At 42.6% G+C, this 11,668-nt stretch overlaps 2 protein-coding genes across 2 annotated transcripts in view; both read right to left on the bottom strand. All coding sequences in view use genetic code 11, as the record gives it.

The window, feature by feature from the left end:
* Nucleotides 1-220: 220 nt before the first annotated feature.
* Nucleotides 221-2,932, bottom strand: EGR_10075 (Solute carrier organic anion transporter family member 5A1; the record flags this gene model as incomplete). Its single annotated transcript, XM_024499324.1, has 3 exons — nt 221-414; nt 2,048-2,411; nt 2,894-2,932. The coding sequence occupies 3 exons, from the start codon at nt 2,930-2,932 to the stop codon at nt 221-223; spliced, it is 597 nt and encodes a 198-aa protein (XP_024346274.1).
* A 3,585-nt stretch (nt 2,933-6,517) lies between these two features.
* EGR_10074 (Solute carrier organic anion transporter family member 2A1) overlaps nt 6,518-11,668 on the bottom strand; it is a gene marked incomplete at both ends in the record, with an annotated part of 6,008 nt that continues 857 nt past the window's right edge. Inside the window, 2 exons of the mRNA XM_024499323.1 lie at nt 6,518-6,711; nt 8,345-8,708. Coding sequence (XP_024346273.1) covers nt 6,518-6,711; nt 8,345-8,708 — 558 coding nt within the window. The remainder of the gene's footprint in view (nt 6,712-8,344; nt 8,709-11,668) is intronic.

Below are 11,668 nucleotides of genomic sequence, written 5' to 3'. Positions count from 1 at the left end.
CTTAAATAAACCCCCATTTTTGTGAATTTGGACACAACATTTTTACCTCCCTGTTGACCTTTTGGCCTGGTAACTTTGATGTCAAACGAATAAGGTGGATACTAATTTGAGTTCAAAATCTGACGACATTGGCTCGTTTGATAAGAATTATGAGTTAAACGAGCCTCGCTATTTATCGCATGAATATCTAAACAGAGTAAGCCTAGTCTTCACTTGACCTTTAACCCATGACTTCAACACAGCACCCACCCGTATGAATGCTTGCAAGATGAGCAGGTGTGCGAAACTGGGCCTGCAGGTATTTGGCAGCGTAGGTAAGATAGGCAGAGACGATGGTGTTCTCAGTCACCGTGGTGGCTGTTACTCCCAACCAAACAGGGTTGGTTACAACGCGCCAGAAAACACGGGTTCGACCTACGAGAAAAATGAACATATTGCAACAATTCATTAATCAAATACAAAATGGATCAGTGTCCTAAGTTTACCAATGGGAGATTACATATTTTGAGGCAATCATTGCAGTTTGGAAAAGACTACTCAATTAAAACAAGTCCTATCATCCCGGATGGACAAATATACATTTGACCTGCTAACTATTATCTGATTGGCCAAACTAGCGTCACTATCACAACATTATTGATCTTTAAGGTAATCACACGAATTAAATATTCTCCCCGAACGATGTTTGAAGGTCACCGCGATTGACCATTGTTAGGATGCATGATGAGACCTACTACACTAAATAGTGTGAAATCTGTCTCTTAAACTGGATTAAACCTGATTTCACATAATCTACTCTATCTGGATGCTTTTACGTGTTAAAAGTAGGATTCATTTCACTCAAAAGGAAAAAACATGTAAGAAACCTTCAAATTCGCAGTTTAATAGTAATCCTTGTAGTATTCGCATATCGAGAATGATAAGAAGTGATTAGTGAGATTTCCAAGAGCTTAATTAGGGAAATTATTTATTCCACCAAAAATTATTACGTGTAATCAGAATTCATAAAAAGGGGTTACATAGAAAAGCCTTCTTTTCAAAAGGAGGTTCGAAAGAATTACTACCGTTCGATTAGCCACAATTAGAATCAAAACTTTAATATCTGTGTAACCCTAGCAGAAGACAGTAAATTTCGAAGATTTCATCCGTCTACAATGCGATAGACATTCCCCAAAAGTCTTCTGTTTATTTTAGATTAATTTGTCATCAAATATCAAAAAAAGTTACACTCGCCTACTCAATTGGTTAGTTAGTTGCTGGTGAAGTCTTAAAATTACAAGATGGCGAATTCGAGGAACATTTACAGGTAGAAGATTTATTCGATTTCCATAAAATGAACACTTTTTATGTGGAACAAAAAAAACTTCCTTGACTTCCGATGCACCTCATTGGTTAAGCCTACAATATTGCTGCACCGTGATTGGCTCTCAACTACACAGACCTATTTGACATTTTTGCTGGACAAATTTACCACAGATTTTAGTAACTTTAACAACTCTTAACAAGAGTGAAGTTCAAAATTACATTTATAATAGTTGTTTTAATGAAATGGATTATGCAGCGGTTGTTTCTGACTGATTATCCACCACGAATTAACACACTTTTAAAGCCTCGAAGCCTCTGTAACCTAGACCTACGCACAGAGACTGGAAGAATATTCAATGAGCACAGCTTGGTCATGAACTCATCACTACGCCTCGGGTGAGTCACACCTGACCTCACATCTTGCATGCCATTGGTCAGTTTGCACCTGGGTCGTTTTGTATTTGGTGATTACGCATTAAACTGCCTTCAGTAAAAACCGAATGATCCAGATGGTAATAATAAGAATTAGGACCAAATTTCTGAATGAATTGGACGTATAATAATAAAAAAAGCTTCAAATTCTACCACCTTTACCAAAGAACACACTGCTCAAAACATTATGTTCAGTAGCGAGTACAGTAAAAAGCAGTGAAAGGACCGCTCGTAAGCATTAACAAATGGTCAAGTCGAAAACAAATTGATGCTCAACTTCAGCATCAATTTCAGTAGCAAACACACAAACCTCTAAACTTTCTTGAGAAACCCGCTTGTAAACATGCGCACATCGAGGAGGACCCCTTCTCCGATCGTCTATTCAATGGGGTTGCCAAAAACGCAGGCGGTGTTGGCGTTGGTTGCACACCCTTTGACGTTAATGATTGCTGCATTGCAATCGGCATGGCTCCCCTTGACCCCTGTCTTCGATGCAGTTTACATTCCACCTCTGGACTCAGTAATGGTGGTGAATGCAACACGAGAGACTCACTAGCCTCTGAAATGGGCTCAGGAAAGCGGCCAGGAATGGTAGTGGATATAGGGTGTAGTGACGTGGCAACGAAGCCACCTGTGGCCAATCCACCCTTGCCGTCATTTTCAGGAGTGGAGAGCTGAAGAGAGAAGAACACGAGGATTGATAATTTCATTAATAAATCATTAGCAAATCAAATAATTCGTAAAAGGAACAAAAGAGGCTAGCTGATTTCGAAAGAGTGCGGAGTTCAAATTAAATAACCTCCTGACTTCAAAATGGCCTACCTTGTATAAACTCCAAAAAGCAAATTTATAAATTATTTATGAGTTTTAGGTGTAGTAAGCTGATGTTTATACGCTTACGAGATTATAGATAGGACACAAACACTACGGAAATCAAGAATAACATGAATCAGAGCGCCAAAGAACGTTTTGGCCGTTGAAATATTATTGCCACACTTTTTTGAGAATCAATTCCACAAGTTTAGGTGCTTCAAGCGCCTGAGGAAGTATCCGTAGGTAACAAAACGGAGAGATCTCATATTGCTTGATAGTTGAAGTGAATGCAAAGATGCCATCCGCGTGGGACAAGAAACAAAAACAATAAAGACCTGCTTACAGAGCACAAGGTATGACAAAAGGTCGTTCCTTTCTTCATTGCTTACTCCCTGCTACCATGTGCGACCTCTTTTGGCAGGCATCTACGCCACAGCCAGTGACAACCCTCACCTGAACTGCATTGCCTCTCCAGCGACCGCTTTATCACACCGAAATGGTCACATGACTGGACCAATCTGTTCTACTCCTCCACCTCCACTTCCTGCCTCCTCTGTTGCCATTGCAGGAGGTTGCATTCTAAACGTCCCTTGTCCAGCTGAACGGAACACCATTCTCCCCACTTTTATGGGCGGCAAGATGTTGGTGCAATGTTATACGTCTTACTGGACATGGGAACCGTGTGCTGTAGAGGTCTGTTTGCTTCATCTGCAGATGCCACTCATTTAGAGCGCAAATAATTTGGACTGTTTTCAGTGATATTGCCGCAATGTCCCTTCCAGTTCTTTTGGAAGAACGCTATACAAGGAAGGTTGGTCATTCTGCCATCACTTGCGTGAATGTGGAATGAAATGAGTGGAGGAGGTGAAGCGGGGGAAGAAAGACACCGATTCTGCCAAATGATTGTGGCTAGGCCCTCCATCCTCCAGTTACTCCACCTCGTCTGATGAATTGGACTGACGCACAACAAGGTCTGGTCATGATTCTGACCCCACGCACGAAACCACTTTGTCGATGCGATGTTCACATCCGCCTGAATCCGAATTAAAGCAATTCATCTATGCACAATTTGGCCTCTTTCTTCAATACAACATCATCTGATCACCGGTTCACAGGCACGCCACTTGTGCGTTCTGAAGTGGACCTGAGAAGCGAGTCGACTCTCCCACACAGCCTCAGAGCTCACATCGAAAGGATGAACTTGAGCTTGAAAAACTTCGCTCGGGTGAGGGCTGCCTCAGCTCACGGTGGTGATCACGTAGCACTACCCTTTGGTGAAAGGAAACAAAATACAAGGATTTGTTGATGGAGTGAGGGCGACCATAAACATTTGGCTGAAGCCACCATCACCACCGCCACCTTACGAGGCGCAGCCGACAAGTACAAAGTGCATTAAAGGCAAATGGTAAAGTACATTTGGATGTAAAATGCACTCAAATCGAAGCAGAACAGCTGAAGCATCCTAAGGCAGTCTGCTCCAATTCGTCGTGGGTGGCTGTGGAGTACGGTGAATCCGCATGCTTCCACTTCCTTGATGACACTTATGGTGGTGGCGGTAGGAAGTGATGTACCACGCCACTTTACACCATAGTATGGTATAGTACAGTACAGCATACCCAGGTTTCTTGCATCACTCATACTGATGCGATCCAGAAAATCCTTGTCTTCTTAGGCTTCACTGCATTCAGCAGTGAGTATTGGGAATTGAACATTCAGTCCTTCTGAGCTGGATGAAGGAGAGAGCGAGTTTTGGCAGGCTGCGTGACCTATCCTGTCGAAATTGCTAATGTCCGCGTTCGTCCTTTAGTTATGGCGTATTGAGCGCGACAGTGGAAGGAAGGATTCGTGTGCTGCGCGACTTCGTCAAGTGAGATGAGATGTGTGTCAGACGTTCCATGCACTTGTTGGATGCTCATGGGTATGTGTTGAGCAACCTGCTTCCAGTGAACCACATGAACACGATGGATTACATGAAGCACAATGTTGCATGCTTGCACCAGTGGAGGACGGAATGGAGGATGAATCAAAGTCGGGGTAGGGTCTCACTCCTTCCTGTGAAATTGGTAGAGTCATGTGGATGCGACACAACAGAGACATCCGTTGACATCACCACACCCACTCGCTTATGCTCAAACGATGCTTATATGCATTGGGTGGAAGCGACTTTCTCTACATCGATACGGTTGAGCTTCCATGCTGGTATTACACAATCATTTGGACTTCAAACAGACCCCCTCACCACCCTATACTACACCACGCCAGACCACATTCCTTTATACTGCATTACTATGTTACATGATTGCGGGAATCCAAATGGTCTGAGTCTCAGGGGTTTTCGTGGTTTTCAACCCATCCAATCGCGACTGCAACCCACCTGTCCTCCTCTTCCCACCTTGTAGCCTTTTTCCACACTGACGCACTTAACTAAAGTGGCTGTCCAATTTATTGACACCACGAATTAACATTCACCTGTACTTCAACTGGAATTGCACCCACAAAAACCACATTTGTCTGTTCAGATATTATGCAGCGAGATTGTTTCCAATGCGTCGTTGAAGGTCATTTCTTGTGTACGTCTTTTAAAGACCATCTAAATAGGTTTAAGGCGCAAGACAAGGACGAGATGGCCGAGCTCTCCACTTTTCTCTAGAGTTAAATTCACCCCAAACACAACAATATGCTATTCAAAGACCAGTGGGAGAGGATTGTTTGATGCTTAACCGGTTGCCGGACTAATTTGTGATAAGAAATGGTTTCTGTGTTATGCTGCTAAGCAAGGGGAGAGTGGAAGATCGTGTGTCTCGTCCTCAACCCCATCCGCTATATTTCTCCAGTAATATTTTTGCACGTGATGCTTATCCGCTCTTATTGGCACTAAGGTTAGATAGTCAAATGCGAAGTAACAGTGAGACATAAGGAGGAATAGCTGGGATTGGGCTTGGTTATTTTGCTTATGTAGGGGAAATGTTCCCAGATTTAAATTCCCGGCAGGATTTTGTCTCACTGAGAAAGGATTAATGACGAAGCCATTGAATTGCCTGAGAATTGTGCTTATTGCAGCTATCTATTTGGCTATGTGAACCCCTTCCATATCCCACAAATTAGTAACATTGCTGATAGCAATGAGTTCTCCCTTGGTCTCCCAGTTCCTCAGTACCTGTTGATTACAAAGCGCCTTCCAGCTTCTCATGTTTTGCAACGTTCTTTGAGGGAGTAGCTTAGACCCGGCATCTACCGATCTCTGCGAAGAATACGACTACTTTCGCCAGTACTTCAAAGAGAGATTACTTCTAACCTGATTGGTTGTTTGATGTAGAGGGGAAAGCCACTAGACTACGTCAATTTTGACGCCTATGATTTGGGCTTTGATTGAAGCAAAATTTACGTGTTTCAAGATAAGTTAATCCGACCTTCCTGTTGAGATTTTGCAATAGCTTTAAAACAACACCAACTTGCGTCATTTAGCATTACTGATACGTTGAAAGAACTTTTTTGAAATAAACGCTGCGACAGCAACCAAATACACACTTGTGTTTTGATGGCTCGATATTGGAGTACCTCCCTTGTCTTTTGAAACAAATTAAAACGACTCGTTAAAGATCGCACTTGAGAAATAACTAATTCTTTTTTCTTTTAATCATCCAACCCTTCGATTGACCTCTTGACCTTACAATTTCTACATGGAAAAAAGGACTGTTAACCAGCTTTAAGATATAACAAACCCAACTGAATAAACATAAATTCAGGCTTAAATAAACCCCCATTTTTGTGAATTTGGACACAACATTTTTACCTCCCTGTTGACCTTTTGGCCTGGTAACTTTGATGTCAAACGAATAAGGTGGATACTAATTTGAGTTCAAAATCTGACGACATTGGCTCGTTTGATAAGAATTATGAGTTAAACGAGCCTCGCTATTTATCGCATGAATATCTAAACAGAGTAAGCCTAGTCTTCACTTGACCTTTAACCCATGACTTCAACACAGCACCCACCCGTATGAATGCTTGCAAGATGAGCAGGTGTGCGAAACTGGGCCTGCAGGTATTTGGCAGCGTAGGTAAGATAGGCAGAGACGATGGTGTTCTCAGTCACCGTGGTGGCTGTTACTCCCAACCAAACAGGGTTGGTTACAACGCGCCAGAAAACACGGGTTCGACCTACGAGAAAAATGAACATATTGCAACAATTCATTAATCAAATACAAAATGGATCAGTGTCCTAAGTTTACCAATGGGAGATTACATATTTTGAGGCAATCATTGCAGTTTGGAAAAGACTACTCAATTAAAACAAGTCCTATCATCCCGGATGGACAAATATACATTTGACCTGCTAACTATTATCTGATTGGCCAAACTAGCGTCACTATCACAACATTATTGATCTTTAAGGTAATCACACGAATTAAATATTCTCCCCGAACGATGTTTGAAGGTCACCGCGATTGACCATTGTTAGGATGCATGATGAGACCTACTACACTAAATAGTGTGAAATCTGTCTCTTAAACTGGATTAAACCTGATTTCACATAATCTACTCTATCTGGATGCTTTTACGTGTTAAAAGTAGGATTCATTTCACTCAAAAGGAAAAAACATGTAAGAAACCTTCAAATTCGCAGTTTAATAGTAATCCTTGTAGTATTCGCATATCGAGAATGATAAGAAGTGATTAGTGAGATTTCCAAGAGCTTAATTAGGGAAATTATTTATTCCACCAAAAATTATTACGTGTAATCAGAATTCATAAAAAGGGGTTACATAGAAAAGCCTTCTTTTCAAAAGGAGGTTCGAAAGAATTACTACCGTTCGATTAGCCACAATTAGAATCAAAACTTTAATATCTGTGTAACCCTAGCAGAAGACAGTAAATTTCGAAGATTTCATCCGTCTACAATGCGATAGACATTCCCCAAAAGTCTTCTGTTTATTTTAGATTAATTTGTCATCAAATATCAAAAAAAGTTACACTCGCCTACTCAATTGGTTAGTTAGTTGCTGGTGAAGTCTTAAAATTACAAGATGGCGAATTCGAGGAACATTTACAGGTAGAAGATTTATTCGATTTCCATAAAATGAACACTTTTTATGTGGAACAAAAAAAACTTCCTTGACTTCCGATGCACCTCATTGGTTAAGCCTACAATATTGCTGCACCGTGATTGGCTCTCAACTACACAGACCTATTTGACATTTTTGCTGGACAAATTTACCACAGATTTTAGTAACTTTAACAACTCTTAACAAGAGTGAAGTTCAAAATTACATTTATAATAGTTGTTTTAATGAAATGGATTATGCAGCGGTTGTTTCTGACTGATTATCCACCACGAATTAACACACTTTTAAAGCCTCGAAGCCTCTGTAACCTAGACCTACGCACAGAGACTGGAAGAATATTCAATGAGCACAGCTTGGTCATGAACTCATCACTACGCCTCGGGTGAGTCACACCTGACCTCACATCTTGCATGCCATTGGTCAGTTTGCACCTGGGTCGTTTTGTATTTGGTGATTACGCATTAAACTGCCTTCAGTAAAAACCGAATGATCCAGATGGTAATAATAAGAATTAGGACCAAATTTCTGAATGAATTGGACGTATAATAATAAAAAAAGCTTCAAATTCTACCACCTTTACCAAAGAACACACTGCTCAAAACATTATGTTCAGTAGCGAGTACAGTAAAAAGCAGTGAAAGGACCGCTCGTAAGCATTAACAAATGGTCAAGTCGAAAACAAATTGATGCTCAACTTCAGCATCAATTTCAGTAGCAAACACACAAACCTCTAAACTTTCTTGAGAAACCCGCTTGTAAACATGCGCACATCGAGGAGGACCCCTTCTCCGATCGTCTATTCAATGGGGTTGCCAAAAACGCAGGCGGTGTTGGCGTTGGTTGCACACCCTTTGACGTTAATGATTGCTGCATTGCAATCGGCATGGCTCCCCTTGACCCCTGTCTTCGATGCAGTTTACATTCCACCTCTGGACTCAGTAATGGTGGTGAATGCAACACGAGAGACTCACTAGCCTCTGAAATGGGCTCAGGAAAGCGGCCAGGAATGGTAGTGGATATAGGGTGTAGTGACGTGGCAACGAAGCCACCTGTGGCCAATCCACCCTTGCCGTCATTTTCAGGAGTGGAGAGCTGAAGAGAGAAGAACACGAGGATTGATAATTTCATTAATAAATCATTAGCAAATCAAATAATTCGTAAAAGGAACAAAAGAGGCTAGCTGATTTCGAAAGAGTGCGGAGTTCAAATTAAATAACCTCCTGACTTCAAAATGGCCTACCTTGTATAAACTCCAAAAAGCAAATTTATAAATTATTTATGAGTTTTAGGTGTAGTAAGCTGATGTTTATACGCTTACGAGATTATAGATAGGACACAAACACTACGGAAATCAAGAATAACATGAATCAGAGCGCCAAAGAACGTTTTGGCCGTTGAAATATTATTGCCACACTTTTTTGAGAATCAATTCCACAAGTTTAGGTGCTTCAAGCGCCTGAGGAAGTATCCGTAGGTAACAAAACGGAGAGATCTCATATTGCTTGATAGTTGAAGTGAATGCAAAGATGCCATCCGCGTGGGACAAGAAACAAAAACAATAAAGACCTGCTTACAGAGCACAAGGTATGACAAAAGGTCGTTCCTTTCTTCATTGCTTACTCCCTGCTACCATGTGCGACCTCTTTTGGCAGGCATCTACGCCACAGCCAGTGACAACCCTCACCTGAACTGCATTGCCTCTCCAGCGACCGCTTTATCACACCGAAATGGTCACATGACTGGACCAATCTGTTCTACTCCTCCACCTCCACTTCCTGCCTCCTCTGTTGCCATTGCAGGAGGTTGCATTCTAAACGTCCCTTGTCCAGCTGAACGGAACACCATTCTCCCCACTTTTATGGGCGGCAAGATGTTGGTGCAATGTTATACGTCTTACTGGACATGGGAACCGTGTGCTGTAGAGGTCTGTTTGCTTCATCTGCAGATGCCACTCATTTAGAGCGCAAATAATTTGGACTGTTTTCAGTGATATTGCCGCAATGTCCCTTCCAGTTCTTTTGGAAGAACGCTATACAAGGAAGGTTGGTCATTCTGCCATCACTTGCGTGAATGTGGAATGAAATGAGTGGAGGAGGTGAAGCGGGGGAAGAAAGACACCGATTCTGCCAAATGATTGTGGCTAGGCCCTCCATCCTCCAGTTACTCCACCTCGTCTGATGAATTGGACTGACGCACAACAAGGTCTGGTCATGATTCTGACCCCACGCACGAAACCACTTTGTCGATGCGATGTTCACATCCGCCTGAATCCGAATTAAAGCAATTCATCTATGCACAATTTGGCCTCTTTCTTCAATACAACATCATCTGATCACCGGTTCACAGGCACGCCACTTGTGCGTTCTGAAGTGGACCTGAGAAGCGAGTCGACTCTCCCACACAGCCTCAGAGCTCACATCGAAAGGATGAACTTGAGCTTGAAAAACTTCGCTCGGGTGAGGGCTGCCTCAGCTCACGGTGGTGATCACGTAGCACTACCCTTTGGTGAAAGGAAACAAAATACAAGGATTTGTTGATGGAGTGAGGGCGACCATAAACATTTGGCTGAAGCCACCATCACCACCGCCACCTTACGAGGCGCAGCCGACAAGTACAAAGTGCATTAAAGGCAAATGGTAAAGTACATTTGGATGTAAAATGCACTCAAATCGAAGCAGAACAGCTGAAGCATCCTAAGGCAGTCTGCTCCAATTCGTCGTGGGTGGCTGTGGAGTACGGTGAATCCGCATGCTTCCACTTCCTTGATGACACTTATGGTGGTGGCGGTAGGAAGTGATGTACCACGCCACTTTACACCATAGTATGGTATAGTACAGTACAGCATACCCAGGTTTCTTGCATCACTCATACTGATGCGATCCAGAAAATCCTTGTCTTCTTAGGCTTCACTGCATTCAGCAGTGAGTATTGGGAATTGAACATTCAGTCCTTCTGAGCTGGATGAAGGAGAGAGCGAGTTTTGGCAGGCTGCGTGACCTATCCTGTCGAAATTGCTAATGTCCGCGTTCGTCCTTTAGTTATGGCGTATTGAGCGCGACAGTGGAAGGAAGGATTCGTGTGCTGCGCGACTTCGTCAAGTGAGATGAGATGTGTGTCAGACGTTCCATGCACTTGTTGGATGCTCATGGGTATGTGTTGAGCAACCTGCTTCCAGTGAACCACATGAACACGATGGATTACATGAAGCACAATGTTGCATGCTTGCACCAGTGGAGGACGGAATGGAGGATGAATCAAAGTCGGGGTAGGGTCTCACTCCTTCCTGTGAAATTGGTAGAGTCATGTGGATGCGACACAACAGAGACATCCGTTGACATCACCACACCCACTCGCTTATGCTCAAACGATGCTTATATGCATTGGGTGGAAGCGACTTTCTCTACATCGATACGGTTGAGCTTCCATGCTGGTATTACACAATCATTTGGACTTCAAACAGACCCCCTCACCACCCTATACTACACCACGCCAGACCACATTCCTTTATACTGCATTACTATGTTACATGATTGCGGGAATCCAAATGGTCTGAGTCTCAGGGGTTTTCGTGGTTTTCAACCCATCCAATCGCGACTGCAACCCACCTGTCCTCCTCTTCCCACCTTGTAGCCTTTTTCCACACTGACGCACTTAACTAAAGTGGCTGTCCAATTTATTGACACCACGAATTAACATTCACCTGTACTTCAACTGGAATTGCACCCACAAAAACCACATTTGTCTGTTCAGATATTATGCAGCGAGATTGTTTCCAATGCGTCGTTGAAGGTCATTTCTTGTGTACGTCTTTTAAAGACCATCTAAATAGGTTTAAGGCGCAAGACAAGGACGAGATGGCCGAGCTCTCCACTTTTCTCTAGAGTTAAATTCACCCCAAACACAACAATATGCTATTCAAAGACAAATTTGAGTATAACACTCTGCTCCTCGTTTAACTTGTCACATTTGGTCTGATTATCGGGTAGTATGTTGCTTATTTGACCGGCTGATGGAGTTCCTTGACGAAATGTCACCAACTTTTGCCGTGGTCA

Source organism: Echinococcus granulosus (genome assembly GCF_000524195.1).
Source record: "Echinococcus granulosus chromosome Unknown EG_S00187, whole genome shotgun sequence".
In the NCBI taxonomy this organism is placed as follows: domain Eukaryota; kingdom Metazoa; phylum Platyhelminthes; class Cestoda; order Cyclophyllidea; family Taeniidae; genus Echinococcus; species Echinococcus granulosus.
The sequence above is the reverse complement of the archived record's forward strand: the minus strand, read 5'-3'. Positions and strand labels throughout refer to the sequence as shown.